This window comes from Chrysemys picta, chromosome 1 (assembly GCF_011386835.1).
Source record: "Chrysemys picta bellii isolate R12L10 chromosome 1, ASM1138683v2, whole genome shotgun sequence".
Classification (NCBI taxonomy): domain Eukaryota; kingdom Metazoa; phylum Chordata; order Testudines; family Emydidae; genus Chrysemys; species Chrysemys picta.
Genome location: NC_088791.1, coordinates 339,063,922 through 339,081,476, shown reverse-complemented (window position 1 = coordinate 339,081,476; position 17,555 = coordinate 339,063,922). Strand labels below are relative to the sequence as shown.

At 48.7% G+C, this 17,555-nt stretch overlaps 1 protein-coding gene across 5 annotated transcripts in view; it reads left to right on the top strand.

Moving 5' to 3' along the window:
* Positions 1 to 17,555, top strand: part of MYO7A (myosin VIIA) — a 179,747-nt gene that overhangs the window by 119,151 nt on the left and 43,041 nt on the right. For all 5 annotated transcript variants that reach the window (XM_065581742.1, XM_065581741.1, XM_065581740.1 and 2 more), the window contains 9 exons: positions 5,052 to 5,210; positions 6,290 to 6,382; positions 8,660 to 8,754; positions 10,122 to 10,206; positions 11,745 to 11,963; positions 12,882 to 12,989; positions 13,601 to 13,810; positions 14,423 to 14,626; positions 15,908 to 16,084. In XM_065581742.1, coding sequence (XP_065437814.1) covers positions 5,052 to 5,210; positions 6,290 to 6,382; positions 8,660 to 8,754; positions 10,122 to 10,206; positions 11,745 to 11,963; positions 12,882 to 12,989; positions 13,601 to 13,810; positions 14,423 to 14,626; positions 15,908 to 16,084 — 1,350 coding nt within the window. The remainder of the gene's footprint in view (positions 1 to 5,051; positions 5,211 to 6,289; positions 6,383 to 8,659; positions 8,755 to 10,121; positions 10,207 to 11,744; positions 11,964 to 12,881; positions 12,990 to 13,600; positions 13,811 to 14,422; positions 14,627 to 15,907; positions 16,085 to 17,555) is intronic.

Below are 17,555 nucleotides of genomic sequence, written 5' to 3'. Positions count from 1 at the left end.
TAGTCCCATTGAAGAAGGGTTTGCAGGATCGGGTCCTTTCTTTGTAAAGCATTTTCTACAAACTGTCCCCCAAAATGTTTTACAAAGAGAGTGCCTCGTCCCAGCACCCCCTTCCTCAGCTGTGTAATCCTTAGAGACCCATGCTGGAGCCTCTCCCCTTTAGGAAAAGCCCTATAGATTTCCATAGAGAATGGTGGTCTTCTTATAGAATGTTTGAATGAAGCTATAGAATTCGGGAGCAGGGTTACAATTCTCTGTTCAGTTCTATGGGTGGGTTTAAGAATCCTGCAGAAATCATCTCCTTCTGTAGGTTTGTAGGTTGATTGCTTTGGAATCCTGTTTGATTTCAATAGAACATTTGTAGTTTCACCCCTTGTTAGAGCAACATCTGAGAAAGTTCTACAGAAATTAAATAGGATTCTAAAGCAATCAACCTAATAACCTACAGAAGGAGATCATTTCTATAGACATTTTTCATGTGAGTCAGGCTTGCTGGATTGTGTCCATAAATACAGTTAAAAGAACAGATGTTAGAGATACTGAGAGGCACAGGTGAGAGGTTAGCCATGTTTTCAGCTGCGATTTCCCAGGAGATGCAGGGATGAGATGAAGAGGTCCATTCCAGCTTTAATGTTTTCAATCTAATGAACATATAACAGCCCATTAATCCATCTCCTTTGGCAGGCAGTTAGAATGTGCATTTTCACCAAGCCGATTGCCCTAGCAGCTGAAAGTCAAAGGAAAGAAGTACTCAGCCATTTAAAATTACTAATACGTAGTAAAACGATGATCTGTTTATTTGGATTTGTTATGACTATTTAAAATTCATTAGTACTTTGGGGACAAATTGCAGTTACCAGATGAAAGGGAAGAGAACACGTATACATATCCCCCGATAAAGTAAACTTTTTAGGGTCTGATCCTGCATTCTTTGCACACTCATAGTTCCCACTGAAGTCCCTAGGAGTTTGGGGTGTGCAAGGACTGTGAAGCATCGAGCTCCTCAGGCTGTGTGCTGAACATCCCCAATTCCACACTTTGCAGGGTTGGACCCTAACCTTACTAAAAATCTCTATTGGTCACTAATCATTACTTATAATACTTGAAAAGAGGTTCTCTTATTTATTTCTCATTTCAATTGCTGTGTGTTATGGTTTGTCTGTGACTGGTGTCTTTGTAAGTTATGTATACACTGGGCAAAATTATGCTGTCTGTTACATCTCTGTCCAGATTTAGTAGCTATGGGTAGAATATAACTCTGATTGTTACTGGGGCAAAATGGCACAGAAATTCTAAAATTATAAACTTCAGTTTGGTAATTTTATCTATATATTTGCAGTGAACATATATGTGTGGATCTGTTGTTTGGCAAAACAAATACGATCAGACAAATATTTTGATGTCTCTCCATGAGCAGTTTGTTCTGTCCCGGGTGTTTGTTTAGTGTGTGAGTGGGAGAGACCGAAATTAAAAAATATATATAAGTGCACTTAATTGCATATTAACCTCAAAACATAATACTAGTGTTCGTTTATCAGCAGAGAGGAGCCCAAATCAAAACCATGTCACCCCAGAACTTGGAGTGTGTTGAAACGCAGAACCTGGATCCAGATGCAAGTTTAGCAAATTGTTCCAAAACCCCAGATTTGAACTCCCCTGAGTTTTAGAATGATCTGGGTTTGGAATTCTGCATCTATTTAACTGCTCTGTAAGGACCAGATCTTGCAGCCCACAAAGCAGTTGTCCCCGACTCACACCAGTAGCCACAGGGGTGTCAGTGAAACTATTCATGAACGTGCGGATTGCAAGATTAATCCAAAAGAGAAACACAAATTGGACAGTTAATGCTAAGCTCTGTGCTGCAGTTTTGTAAGATGTATAATGTGGTTTCATACTAAAATGGGAACATTTATTTTTGGAATGAGTTTAAAAATACAGAACCAAAAAACAGATCATGGAACCTAGGGCTGTGCAGGAAGGTTGTGAAAGAAAAACATTTTCTGTGAGTTAATTTTCTGTCCCAGGATATAAAGGAAAGTGTGCGGATAATGATAGGAAATGGGATAGCAGGAAGTGAAAGGCCAGTGGAAAGTCCTGGTCATTTGTTATTTTACATGATTTTCAAACTTTTGTCCGTAACTTTGTGGAATGTTTTGCTTCCCCGTGAAACTTACCTTGGAAAATGACTTTGTTTTCACCCAGTTGTGTCTTTCCCTTGCTCCCGCACTGTTGTTTCTGAATAGTTGTGTGTTGTTGTAAGTAGTGTGGAAGAAACAAATGTGATTAATGAACAGATTGTGGGAGGGAAAAAAAGAATATCCATAAATTGGCAGCAGTCTGTGTAATGTAGGAGCCCACTTAATGCCCAATTCAGGAAGGTATGTAAGCACATGAATAACTTTCAGCGTGTGAGTAGCCCCATCAACATCAAGAGGACTGTTTGTGAGCTCAGTTATATATACACACACACACACACACACACACACACACACACACACACACACCTTCCTGAATCAGGGTGTAACAGGGTGGTTTGCCCCTTTAAGCGTCTGGGGCCGGCCAGCCTTGTTCAGTTAGCACACCCAGCTAGGCAGGGGTCCGGTGTTGCCTGTAAAGTTCTGAGAGAGCTCAGTTCGGGGGAGTTGCAGGAGGGGGAGGTTTGCTCCTGGGTCTGGAGCAGAGAAAGGGGTACAGAGTGAGAGGCCTCTGGGCCCCTGCAGCTTGTATTGGTCAGGGGAATGGCCTTGTTTTTTGTTACTTTGTGTGTTTATTTGAATGAATAAACTATGCCCTGGGGGAAGGGCCCGAAAGCATCTCTGGAGTAGTGATAGTCCTGCCTGGACTGGGGAGAGAGCCCAGCAGCCCTGCCCTGGGCTTGATCCTAAGACTGTTGGAGTCAGTGGGAATCTTTCTATTGGCTCCGCTGGGCTCTGAGTCAGGTGTAAGGGCCAGATTCTGCCACCCTTTGTTCACAGTGAAGTTGCCCCTGAGTCTGCAAGCAGCTGATGGTTACTACTCAGTATTAGCAAGGGTGGCAGAATCTGGCCCTTTATGAAGAGGAATTATTATTAGGGCACTCCCCACAGGCTCTCCAACAGCGGAAGGTTTGAGACACGGGCCGTTCTGTAATCTAAAACTCCTGCTTCGTTAATTAGGGAAGGATTTTCTTCCCTTTTGGCTTCCCAAATGACAGGGCCAAATTGCCATAAGAGAATGGCATCAAGGCTGCTACTGCGGCCTCAGGGATCCGACCCATCCGCTCCTTGAGGAGAAATGACCAGAGAGTCCCCCAAGCTCCCTCTGCATCTCTCCTGTCTCCAATCCAGGATGCCCACCTTGAGCAGTGCTAGCACATAGTGGCGAGGTGGGGGGTGGGCTGAGACCAAGCCTGCTTGTATTATTGTCATTTCATCTTTACTTCTAGCCCCAACTTGGCTTTCACCTGCCTGTTACACCTTATACTAAGACTGTAAATTATTTGGGGCCAGGATATTTGTACAGCACCTAGCACAATGGGGCCCTGATCTGCCTGGGGCCTCTGAGCACTACCGGAATACTTGAATAATAATGACTAACCCCCACATGATCCCTCACTGAGCGCAGCTCTGAGGTGCTCAGGGTGTAGAGACCTGTGCAGGGACCCAGCAGCATCCTGCCCCCCTCCTCTCCAGCAGGCCTGAACTGGTCCCAGTAAGTCAGACCCCCCAACACACATGGAACAGGGGGCAGGATTTGCCTCTCCAAGTCTGAGGTGTGTGTCTGTGATGTCCTGAGAGAGCTGACTGGGAAGGCCGTTGTAGTGGGTTTCCCTTTCTCAGCTCGTTATTAAGGGTTGTGTCCCGGAGCAGGCACAGCCCCACATGATGCAGGTTTCCCAATCCCATTGTTCCATGGGCATCCTACTACATTGCCAGCTGCTTTTCAATGGAAGTCGGGGGGGGGGGGGAGTGTGTGTCAGGGAGTGTGTGTGTGCATGGAGGAGTGGAGAGACACAGTGTGTTTTGGGGGACAGAAAGTGTGTCAGCATGCTGTCTTGTAAGTTCAGACAGCGGCACGAAGCAACCAGTCCTGAGGCAGGGGGAGGGGGAAACCCCGACATCAGCCCCCGCCTCCCTCCCTGGGCGCACACACACACACACACACACACACACACACACACACACACACACACACACACACACACCCCTGCCTCTGTGTTCAACAGCATGAGCATTCCACATTAACGGTTTGCTTTGTGTCCCGGAGCAGATCAGCACAGCACCCAAGGGCTGTCAGAAAAGGTGCTTTGAAAGGGGAGAGGAGCATGTCTCCAGGGCAGTCAAGTTCAAATCAATGCGCAGAGCAGTCACTCGAGGCATTATGGGACAGCTCCGGAGGCCAATGACAGCACAGAAAGCAATCAAATGTCTACACTGGCAATAGAGCGCTGGGGCCTCTGCACAAATAGCCTTACGACGCTCGTCGAGGTGGTTTTTTTGCAGCGCTGCAACTGAGGAGTTCCCGCGCACAAAGTGGCTTGGCCGGGCGCACACATCTGCTGTTTGAGCGCACAAAGCTGCTTTACTGCGCAGAAACTTGTCAGTGTAGACAAGCCCTTATTGTCGTTGTTCATTAATAAGAATGGCCCCAAACACAGTTTGAACTCCACTATCCCTAATGCGCACCAACACCATGGCCCTGCAAGCGACGCCATTTACCAAAGCAGTTTTGTTTTTTGCTTCAAGGGAAGGGATTTAGCGGGAACGCTAACACACAGCCTTCCCTGTTCCCTTCCAGTTCCCTGCAGCACACTATGGGTCCTTTCTTGATCCCATTGTGCGAGTTAAAGAAAGGGACGGAGACAAATGTGCTCTGCGCCTCAGGCCCTCCCATGCGGCAATCTTTAAAGTTTCTATGGAGAAGATGTTGTATTTGTTTCCCCCACAAGACTTCAGATTGTTCCCCACATTCAGGCTGGATGGTACGGCTTAAGCCAGTCCACAGGCCAGCGAGGTTTGAAATCAGAACCAAAAGAGCCCCTAGTGTTCCAGTCTGATTTTTCCCCTCCCCAGTTGTTTGATCGGGAGCTGTGTGTTCGCCAGCTGAGGTACTCAGGGATGATGGAGACCATCCGGATCCGCAGGGCCGGCTATCCCATCCGCTACAGCTTCGTGGAGTTTGTGGACAGGTATCGTGTCCTCATGCCCGGGGTGAAGCCGGCGTACAAGCAGGTACAGGTTTAAGCAGTGACTTGGATTTTTATCAAAAAACATTGTGCTAATGCCCTGGAGAAAGTCAAGAGGAAGGAAGACCCAGTGGTTAGAGTGCTAGCCAGAGACCTGGGTTCAGTTCCCTGCTCTGCCACAAACTTCCTGTGTGACCTTGGGCAAGTGGCTTAGGACCAGATTTTCAAAGGTATTTAAGTGCTTAATTCCTGTTGATTTAAATGGGAGTTAGGCCCCTAAGTGCTTTTAAAAATCAGGCCCTTAGTCCCTGGGCCTCAGTTCTCCAGCTGTAAAATGGGGCTCGCACTTCCATGTCGTACAGGGGGGTTGTGGGGATACACACATGAGAGACTGTGAGGCCCTCAGTTACTATGTTAACAGGGGCCATCTAAGCGCCTTAGACAGGATGAGGCGTCTGTGAGACTATGATTCAGCTGAGTTCAGAAGCCCCAGTAACAGTTAAAATAACTGGATGAGCCTGTACTGCCTGAAACATGCAGGCACCACATTCGCAGGGACCAGAGGGAGCCCACGGAGGGATGGCTGGGGAGCACAGCTGATACAACGAGCCAGCCCAGGGATGGGGCCTTTTTGGGCATGGCCTGCCCCTCACATGCCCTGGCATGGCTGCACTGGGGAAGTGCTGGCTGCATCAACTCAACAGGTGTAGCGAGCAGGACCTCTCCCTATGCTCCCCACAGGCCTCTGTAGGTGTTACTCTCTGACCCTGCCACTGAGGCGGCGTGTGTCTCCTCCCTCTCCCACCACAGCCCAGGACTCTGTGTTGCCCACTGTGTTGCTCCATCACTGCACATCTACTGTATATACGCTAGTCAGCAGTGACAGCCACTGTCATGGATTGGGGATTGAGACTAGAATGAATCGTCATCTTCAGTCACTGCTTCTAGGCCAGCCAGGAGAGGGAAGCATGCAAATGAGGAGGAGCCTCATTAATGTCACTAGATTACACCAGTGTAAAACAGGTGGAAATGAGATCAGACTCTGCCCGTGTTTATAGCTGGTAGGGGCGGCTGGTGTTCATGTGAGCCGTAGGCTGCTATGTCCCGCTGCCCCATTTCCCCTAGGGTGACCTGCGTGGAACGTGCCAGCGAATTGCTGAAGTGGTGCTGGGGAAAGATGATGATTGGCAGATTGGCAAGACGAAGATTTTCCTGAAGGTAAGATGCTTTCAGGCTGTCTGTGCATTGAGTGGCTGTTAGAATCATAGAATCATAGAAGATTAGGGTTGGAAGAGGCCTCAGGAGGTTATCTAGTCCAACCCCCTGCTCAAAGCAGGACCAATCCCAACTAAATCATCCCAGCCAGGGCTTTGTCGAGCTGGGCCTTAAAAACCTATAAGGATGGAGATTCCACCACCTCCCTAGGTAACCCATTCCAGTGCTTCACCACCCTCCTAGTGAAATAGCTTTTCCTAATATCCAACCTAGACCTCCCCCACTGCAACTTGAGACCATTACTCCTTGTTCTGCCATCTGCCGTTAGCTTTGAAGGACTCTAACACCCATCCTAGTAGCAGGTTACATAGCTAGAACTAATCCCCATCCACCACCCAGGTCTCTGGCCTGATTTGGTGGGGACTGGGCCAGGAGATGGTGTTGAATCCAGATCAGGTGAGAGCTAGGAGTCAGAGTATGGGTGAAATCCTGGCACTCTGCTGGCACAGAGCCTGGCTGGGATATGCGCACGCACGGCACTGGTCATATCCCAAGCGGCGCAGGCCTCTCCTCTGTGAGAACGCAGGCAGCTTTGTGGCTGCCCAGCTGTATCCCCAGAGCAGGGACAATGACTCCACTGCCAGACATGGCAGCAGAATCACCCAGGAGGGGCTTGAGGGTGTAGGCAGTGCCCCGCCCAGGTCCCTGCAGAGAAGGGGTGAGGGGAAGCTCCCTGGCTGACTGACACCCATGGAGACAGTGAGAGAGCTGAGCTGTTGAGTTGCTCCCTTCACTCCACCCCCTGCCCCCCGTGCTGGGGCTGGCTGACAGCTCCTGAAAGCTCCATAAGCCAGGACAGGGGCCCACTGGCCCAAAGATCCCACTCTCTGCACAAGCAGTAGGGAATGGTGGGGCAGCACAGATGCCCTGTGATCCCCTCCCCTCCACAACCCGCTGACATTTTCCAAGGCTCTTCCCGAGGCCCTTATCATCAGGCCCTGTCAGACAGATGCGACATTGGTCCCCAAGGCTGCCATAACCCCTGGGGCACCTATGTGGGGGAGAGAGAGGGATCGGGCTCAACAGAGAGCCAGTGGGAGTGACAGAAAGGTCCCTGCCGTGCCAAGCGGAGGATCAGCAGCTCTGTGCCCCTCGGGATTGGCAAGGCCAGTGCAGTGCTGCCTATTGGATCTAGGGCCCTGTGCGGCACAATGAGACAGCGGCAGCGTAACAACGAGCTGTCTTGTTCTGACGGCCCTACTCACGTGCATTTGTTTTTACGATCCCATCTCTACATCCCTCCAGGAAAACAAGGTCGAGCTGTCAAGGAGCGAGCCGGGCGGCAGATGGGATTTCTCTAGTGTTTCTCAGATGTAATCCTGTTCACTTATTTTTAAACATCTCCCCAGCTATTTCTTAGAAACTGCTCCTGACATCCCTTTAGCTTTCCTTTCCAGAGAGCGTTATCAGGATCCCGCAGCTGTCCAGGCAGGAAATAGGGAAACGAACAGGTTCTGAAGGGCAGCGCAAGGTCGGGTAAAACGGGAAGCATGCAAAGTTGTATAGATGCACCCAGCTCCTGCAGCAGCCAGTAAAGAAACTAGTAAAGAAATCAATTTGGATAATATAGAAAGGAGGCTAGAATCACGTGACTTGACTGAATTCCACAAAAGCAAGGAAACGCAGAGTGAAGGGGTACCGTTTTGTCCTCAGCCCTCCTTCCTATGTCCAGGTTTTGCAGCTCCTATGCTTTACTGGAGGAGGGAGTGACGTCTAGTAGTCAGAGCAGTGGACCAAGACTCGGAGTTTGCTCCCAGCTTTGCCACAGTCTTCTCCAGTGCCCTGCTCCTTGTGTAGTCATTAGTACCTGTACAACGTGGGTGGGAAATGCTACCGAATCAGGTGCATGGCAGCAACCTCACTTGACTGACTCGTCAGCTGATAGCGTAGTGAGCCAAACATCAGAGGGCGACTTAATTCACTCATGCGCTGTTACTAAGCCCTGCAGTGCATGCGGCCTCTGGGATGAAGGGGTGATGCTCAGCGGTGACCCCTTCTGGCATATTTAGGCGTGGCACGGATGAGCTGGAAAGATTCAAGTCCAGTTCTCCTTGATCGGAAGGTGAGTGGCTGTGCTGTAGAGGCCCAAACGTAGTGAGTTGTAAAGTTGGACGTCCTTAGATTTGACCTCTGGGGAAGAGCCTTATACCATCCCTCCGTTCCCGTCACGGGATGGCCAGTGGTCACAGGGTAACTGTTGTGCGCCGGTTCATTCCCCAGGATCACCATGATATGCTGCTGGAGATTGAGAGGGACAAGGCCATCACAGACAAGGTCATCCTCATCCAGAAGGTGGTTCGTGGGTTTAAAGACAGGTATTATATGCCAATGAAATGCCTGGTGAATATTGGGGGATCTGTTAGTGCGACTGACTGGCACACCATGTTCTGGTTCATGGCACTCTGCAAAAACAATGTCCTCTTTGCCTCAGGTACCACTAGCTTACTCTGCCCGTTCGCAGTGTGTCTGGCCTATTGCTTTAGCTCGCAGTGAGCATGATAAAGCCCTCCAGGGGTTGACATTATGCTATAACCGGTGCTGGAGCTGCTCAGAGCATGAAGGAAATTATTAACATCTATTTTCAGGTTGCCAACTTTCAGAACAATGGGAGTAAGGATTTCTGTCCACACTCAGTTCTGTACTCGGCAGAGGCACTCTTCATTGGCCAACTTTAGTTATACTAGCAGACTATTCCAAATGAACTTCTGTGCCAGATCTTGGTCCCATTGAAGTCAATGACAAAATTCCAGTGGGAGACTAAGGGGGGGTGATATTCAGCCTTATGGCAGCAAAGAGCAATAGTATGTTACAGTGCAACTCATCCCAAAGCCCAAGGTGCTGTACAGCCATTCCCACTGAAAACCAGGTGCTGCAGAGATGAGAGGCAGGAAGCCAACCCTATGTAAAGCACACTGCATAGCCATGTGGGGTAAAGAGAAAATGACGGCCAAGGATGCCGGGACGTACGCCTGTCCTTAGAGAAGCAGCCCTGAGTATTGCTCAAAGCCGGGGACTAGCAATCCGGGCTTCTGTCACCTGTCCCTGACTCTGGCGCTGGCTTGGTGTGTGTTTGGACTAGCGACTGCTTATTTCATTCAAGCCCTGAATGTGTGCTGTGCACCTCCTGGAACATCAAGAAGACAGAAGGGGCCAGATCCGCACCTGGCGTCAATGGGGGTGCGTTCATTGACGTCAATGGAGCTATGCTGATTTATGCCAGCTGCAGATCTGTCCTACAGTCCTCATTCGGATGAGGTTAAAATCTAAGACTAGAGGAAACAGAGTGAGGAAGATTCCAAATGCAAAGGATGGGGGGGAGGGGAGGGGAGGGGCAAGTCACAAGAGCCTGGGCCCAAGGTGTCACCCAGCAGTTCAGGGCAGGACCGTTGATCACCTAGCACTGGACTGGCACATTTGGACTGCTCTTCCCGTTCCTGTTTTGGACGAAGCATAGGGAATGGGCAGAGAGGAGCGTGATAGTACCACTACAATGCCTCTGCTTCCTCCTGCGCGGGAAAGGAAGGCTGGGACTGGCATTATCCGGCAGCCGACTGAGCTCAAGGGCGTGGAGGTTACTCCAGCTGCCCTCCTTACAGTCTGTAAACAATGCCGGCTTTCCCTGCTGGCCAAGATGACGATAACCCCCAGCAGACCAGCACACGTGTTTGTAATGCCTTTCCAGGTCCAATTTCCTGAAAGTGCGACATTCGGCCCTGATGATTCAGAGATACTGGCGGGGACATAACTGCAGAAAGAACTATGGTGCTGTAAGTGTTGCCAGTTCTCCTTTACGCTCTTCCCGCCTTGGTCTCATTGCCTAGGATCCAGATATTAGTTTCCTTTTCGGTCCAGTTAAGCTCCCCCTGAGGGGAAAGGTCAGAGAGGGGACAGCTGGCTAGTGTGTTCGGTGGAAGGGGGGAAGCTACACCCTCGCTGCCCTCTGTTCTGAATAAAGGGAGCGACCGTCTCTTTGGTTGTCCTCCTCACGCCTTTGTCATGAGTTGGACCCATCTTACAGCAGTTGGTCACCTGTGGCCCTGGATGCCTTATGTTATTTCTCAGGAGGCTGCAAACTCAGGGCCAGTATTAAAGCTGGAGGAAGCGGTGTAGCTCTGTCCTTGGAAATGCACCTGATCCAGGTTGTCCCTTGGACTTTACTGCAGCTGCAGCCATGTTTTGCTGACAGTCCCCCCACTCCACAACCCCATCCAAAACTGCGCAGGTGTCCTGGGTATTTACACAGGCCCCCTTAGCATCCCCAAGCATGGCAGATCCCAGAACTCAATAGAGAGGGTGGGATTGAAGAAGAGAATGTGCCTGGCATGGTATATGATCCTCTTCTGGATCTGACCCAGCAGAAGACCTGCAGAGGGCGTGCCATGACATTTGGCCTGTAGAAGTGTGCAGGGGGCAGGCTGGGGATGGGAGCATTCAAGGCCAGAGGGATGGCTGTTCTCTGCAGTATCATCCCCCACGCAACCCAGCATAAGCTATCCCTGACTGAATCAATGTAAGTGCTCCCTCCTGTGATGTGGAACCCCTTGGGCGAGACAATGTAGTGGTAATAGCCATGACAGGAGGCAGGGGGAGATGCTGGGCCTCCTTGTGCATGGCCCTTACTACCTGTGACTGCCCTGAGAGCTGCGTAGATCTGGGGGATCTTGAGCGCCAAACCTCTCAAGGGAAGCACAGGGAGGAGATTGTGCGCAAGAAGCATTAGGGGTCATTGAGCCCATAAAGGCTTGGATCTCTAGCCCATGGAAGTCAATGGGAAAACTCCCATTGACTAAGGCCTTGGCTACACTTACCGGCAAGTTCGACGGCTGGAAATCGAACTTCTGGGTTCGACTTATCGCGTCTAGTCTGGACGCGATAAGTCGAACCCGGAAGTGCTCGCCGTCGACTGCGGTACTCCAGCTCGCAGAGAGGAGTACCGCGGAGTCGACGGGGGAGCCTGCCTGCCGAGTGTGGACCAAGGTAAGTTTGAACTAATTCGAAATAAGGTACTTCGAACTTCAGCTACGTTATTCACGTAGCTGAAGTTGCGTACCTTAGTTCGAATTAGGGGGGGTAGTGTAGACCAAGCCTAAGTGATCTTTGGATCAGGCCCCACAATCCAGGAGCCCTTTGTTTCTCTGCCATCTCACAGCAGCTCTCCCCTGCTTTTTTGGGGGGGGTCTTTGCTTGTTGCTAATTTCAGCAGGTTTGTATTTTCAGCTGCGAGAGGGCAGATGAGCGAGGAAAATCTGATTATGGCTGGTGAGACCCTCAGCGGCCCAGTGTCTTAATCCTGTTTCCTTTGCAGATGAGGATTGGGTTCCTGAGGCTCCAGGCCCTCTACCGTTCCCGCAAACTCCACACGCAGTACCACATGGCTCGCAGACGGATCATCGAGTTCCAGGCAAGGTGCCGGGGCTGCCTGGTGCGCAGGGCCTTCCGCCATCGCCTTTGGGCTGTCTTCACGGTCCAGGCTTATGCCAGGGGCATGATTGCACGGAGGCTGTATAAACGCCTTAAGGGAGAAGTAAGTACCATGCAGGAAATGCTGTTTGCTAGCACACGGGATGGAGAAAGACAGCAGCCAGTTAACAGGACCAACAGGGCTGGTTTCCCCAGAGCATGATAGTTTGTATAACAGGGGTCGGCAACCTTTCAGAAGTGGTGTGCCGAGTCTTCATTTATTCACTCTAATTTAAGGTTTCGTGTGCCAGTAAATGTTTTTAGAAGGTCTCGTTCTATAAGTCTATAATATATAACTAAACTATTGTATGGAAAGTAAATAAGGTTTGTTAAATGTTTAAGAAACTTCATTTAAAGTTAAATTAAAATGCAAAGGCCCCCGAAGCGGTGGCCAGGACCCAGGCAGTGGGAGTGCCACTGAAAATCAGTTCGCATGCTGCCTTCGGCACACGTGCCATAGGTTGCCTACCCCTCCTGTATAACATCCATCCTACGGCCTTTGTCTAGCTGTCAGTGTCTCTCTGTCTAAGGGTATGTCTACACTAGATTTTTTTAACCTAAAGTTATCTGATTGCCAATTAACTTGAGTTAGTTAACACTTTTTTGAAGGCTAATATGGGCATGCCCCAAATGTTTGTTCCAGGATACAAAAGTCTGTGGTTACCCTAGGGGCCAGCTCCCTAAATATCGTAGAGAGAGGCAGATCACACTAGTGCGGATCACTGACTGTGTGTAAGGCAGTGTAGAACACAAATTCTTTCCCCAAGATCGTGACAGAATGAAATAAAAATCAGAAAGCAATGTGAAAGCTGGTAGCCTCTCTCTGGCTAGAAACTGACTCCCATGATGTTAGTGTTCCTTGAGACATACCAAGGGACAGAGCTGTGTTCGTGTCTGTACTGCGTGCTCCTGTGATCTGGATGTTAGCAGGGCAAAAGTGCTAAGTGCCTTTTTAAAAGCCCACTTGTGTTTTGTTTCCCAGTATCACCGCCGCCTGGAAGCAGAGAAGCTTCGTCTGGCAGAAGAGGAACGGCTCCGGAAGGAGATGAGTGCCAAGAAAGCCAAAGAGGAAGCAGAAAAGAAGCACCAAGTACGTTCTGACTTTTCTCTTTCTTGGTTTCTCTTTAGGGCCTGATTCTACTCCTGCTGAAGAGTGTAGGGGCAGAATAAGGTCAATTGAAGGCAGCATCCCAATAAATTAGTAGGAGGACTTGCTGTCCTGTTATATTGTTCGTATTTGATTCAGTAAAGCCCTCCCTATTTTCACTTGAATGAAGCTAGCACAGAATTTCCGATCTGCCACACCACAAGGCCACAGATTATGCTTGTTCTTTTTGGTATGATAGGACTGCATAAAGGACCCCAACTGTCACTGGAACATTGCCACTGTGCTAGGTGCTGTATGTACATAGAGTAAAAGTCCTGCACCTTGGGCTCTAAATAGTCAAAAGAAGAGAGAAAGAAGCATTGCTGTGTCCATTTTGCAGGTGGGGAACTGAGGCACAGATTTAAGTGCGTTGTCCCAGGTCACACAGTGAGTCAGTGGCAGAGCTGGGAATTTATCTCCGATCTTCTGCGTCTCAATCTAGTGCCTTAACCCCAAAACCATCCTTCTGCTCTAAAGCCAAGGGGCCAAGCTGCAGAATTTGGGACCAGCTTGCCAGAGAATGCACTCTAGTCAGTGTACCCGTTCTCTTCTAGGTACGCCTTGCCCAGCTGGCCCGGGAAGATGCTGAGAGAGAGGTGAAGGAGAAGGAGGAAGCCCGTCGGAAGAAGGAACTCTTGGACAAAATGGAGAAGGCCCGAAACGAGCCAGTGAACGACTCAGATATGGTGGACAAAATGTTTGGATTCCTAGGGACCACTTCGTCTCTGCCAGGCCAGGAAGGACAGGCACCCAATGGCTTTGAGGTACTGCATGGAGAATGGAGCAACAGACAGGGCTTGCTAGTGTTGCTCAGAGTAACATTTTGGGACAGATGGCAATCCATCCCACCTTGGTTCAGCATCATCACCCTGTTACCCTAATGGTTAGCTCTTGGAGTGCTCATCATAACTCTTTTTCCAGTGTGTTCACACTTGCTGCTTCCTTTGGGAGTCTGTCTCACAGAGGATTCTCCTCAGGATAAAGAAGTATCTATAGACCTCACGTGGGCCTGATCCAGGTTCCCTTGGGATAGCTCAGTGGTTTGAGCATTGGCCTGCTAAACCCAGGGTTGTGAGTTCAATTCTTGAAAGGGCCATTTAGGGATCTGGGGCAAAAATCTGTCTGGGGTTGTTCCTGCTTTGAGCAGGGGGTTGGACTAGATGACCTCCTGAGGTCCCTTCCAACCCTAATAATCTATGAAATCACTGGTTTCAAGGGGAGTTGGATTGGGTCTTTTGTGCCAATTCTTGTCCTGAGAACTGATCCTGGCCCTATTGAAATCAGTGGCAGAACTGGGAGCAACGTCAGGTGCAGGGTGAGGGAGCTTTTAAAGATACTAAACCAAATCGGGCATGTATATTTTCCTCCCTCTCCAGGACCTTGAGCGAGCCCAAAAGGAGCTAGAGGAAGAGGATTTAGACGCAGCTTTGCCCCTCCCCGAGGAAGAGGAGGAAGACCTTTCGGAGTACAAATTTGCAAAGTTTGCAGCCACCTACTTCCAGGGCACGACGACACACACGTACATCCGCCGGCCACTTAAGCAGCCCCTTCTGTACCACGAGGATGAAGGAGACCAGTTGGTGAGACAGGAAATAATCCGTAAATGTCCTGGTCATGAAGAATGGGGCTGGATGGTTCAGGGGGTTGGTAATAGGCTACAGAGCCCTTCGTTTCTAGGACACCTATTTGAATCCATCCCAGTAGGACACACGAGTCTGAAGATAGTTTAGGAGCAAAGTCCTTATCTGCTATTGGATGTCCTGTGTGACCTTCATTGATGGCTTCTCTTTCTATAGGACAAGTAGCCACTGGGGTTTTTACAGTAGTCATGTGGTGCACCATAAGGAAATTTCATTTGCGATGTGCTTGAGCACCATGTTTAAGAAATAAAACAGTGCAAGCCAGTAATAAAACAATCCCCCCCCCCCCAAGCATTCTGAACCTTAATCTAGTACTTGTGTAGCAGGCTAGAGTCAAAGCTTGGGAGGCAGAGGGCCACCAAACAGGTATAAATATACAGCAGTAGGACAGTCTGCTCCCACACTGTCCCACCCATGTGCCTCAAGATGGGACGTCAGTCCACATGCCCATTCAGTCCTTGGTGTCTGGGCTGAGATGCTCTAACGGTGCCCACTGTGCTTGTGGTGACCGGTCTGTTAGGGATTGGGCCAAGAGCCACATATACAGGGTGTGCACAAGAACTGTATAGGAGAATTGTGCCAAAATGCCTTAATGGCCCTACATTACATAAAAAGATGGATCATACTATCCTCCCTGTTTGTTATTATGCTACAGGCCTTTCTGTTCATGCATCTGAGAAATGATCAGACAGAAAATCTCAACTTAATAGGAAACCCTTTTTTTTGATACTAACAAAGTCTGATTGTTCTTTTTGAGGGGGCAAGGGTAGGGACACAATTAGTTTTTGATTCTCTAATTTGAGAGTTTTCTCCTTTATACTCGACTTTAATGAGAGGCGTGTCATGTATTTTCCAGACGGTGGTCCATGTTGCCCAATTTTAGTTTAATTTGCATTTACAGTACACATTTTAATGAACTAGTCATTTTGCACTATACTCACCGCTACCCTCTCCTGGACAGATTCAGAACCGCTCAATGGTTTGTCATAGACCCTGAACTGCTAACAGCCAAAGGAGAGTCTCCTTTCGCTCAAGTAGCAGCGGCCTGTGCTTTTGGAGCAGAGGATCTGAGTATTATCCATGCTGTCATGAAGGGTTTAGCGCTGGTATGGATCCAGTCACTAGTGGCCATGGTTTTATTACAGTATAATACATACAATTAATTATATTCACCCAGACCAAGCCAAGAACTCTAGTAAGTTTCACCTTTGTTGCAAATAGGCAGCACTCGCGGTGTGGATCACTATCCTTCGTTTCATGGGAGACCTTCCTGAGCCTAAATACCATACGGCTATGAGCGACGGCAGCGAGAAGATTCCAGTGATGACCAAAATCTATGAGACTCTAGGGAAAAAGACCTACAAAAAAGAGCTGCAGGCTCTGCAAGGGGAAGGAGAGGTGAGAATGCTCTTCTCTTTAACATGACAGCTGTAGAAGAGCCAATATTCTTGATGTACAGTTCATGAAAGTAGAAATGTATCTGTGGAACAAACTGCTGATGGGATTGATTGAGGCAAATAGGGGGTTTGGAACGGGTCCCATATGAGGAGAGATTAAAGAGGCTAGGACTTTTCAGCTTGGAAAACAGGAGACTAAGGGGGGGATATGATAGAGGTATATAAAATCATGAGTGATGTGGAGAAAGTGAATAAGGAAAAATTATTTACTTGTTCCCATAATATAAGAACTAGGGGCCACCAAATGAAATTAATGGGCAGCAGGTTTAAAACAAATAAAAGGAAGTTCTTCTTCACACAGCGCACAGTCAACCTGTGGAACTCCTTGCCTGAGGAGGTTGTGAAGGCTAGGACTATAACAGGGTTTAAAAGAGAACTAGATAAATTCATTGAGGTTAAGTCCATTAATGGCTATTAGCCAGGATGGGTAAGGAATGGTGTCCCTAGCCTCTGTTTGTCAGAGGGTGGAGATGGATGGCAGGAGAGAGATCACTTGATCATTACCTGTTAGGTTCACTCCCTCTGGGACACTGGCATTGGTCACTGTCGGGGCTGGATGGACCTTTGGTCTGACCCAGTATGGCCATTCTTAAATAGTTTTATCTGCCCTTATGCTAGCAAGACGAAAACTACAAAGCCTATCATCCCTTGTGTTTCAAAGTATAAATTCTATTCCATATAAATTCTTATACTGCCCTCAACACCATAGTATTCTACTGATGCAAAGCACTCTAGCAGAACTAGGTATTATTAGGATTATTAGTGCGTTAAGCTATGTGGCTATCACATGTCACATGTGGTTCATTCTCTCATCCTTTCCCCAGGCAGGGGGAAGAATTGTGTGCGCGGTGGAGTGTTTTGGTTTGATTTAAGTGAACATGTTGCTCTGTGTTTGTGTTAGTCAGTCTAAAGATGTGCGTGAGCGGTGAGGTCTGGGATTGTCCCACGGCATTCAACCCTCTTGGGGTCAGGAGAAAATTAGTCCTATGGCAAATGGTATTGCACCACTAGGTTATCATGGGACAAGTACACTTCACCATAAGAATCCATCTTTGGCTGCTGCTAAAAGTAGGACAAAAGACTGGATAGACCATTGGTCATTGCACTCTGGCAGTTCGTATGCTTTCGTCTGTGAGAATCTGCCTTATACAAGATGGCAGGACATTTTCAGTGGCCTGGCTTGCCGGTGGCAGGATGTGATAAATGGTACTGCTGCACTTAGATTACATCAAGGCCCTCTAGAGTCTAAGAACAGCCACCTTTGTTTGACACTTTTGGTAGCTCTAAATAAATAAAACGCCTGGTTCCAGTCCTATTCCCAGAAACAATGATATAATGTAGCAATTTCATTAAAGCTCCTGGTGAGGAAAGTAATCTCCCCTGGGATCTAATTATGTTAAAATATACATGAA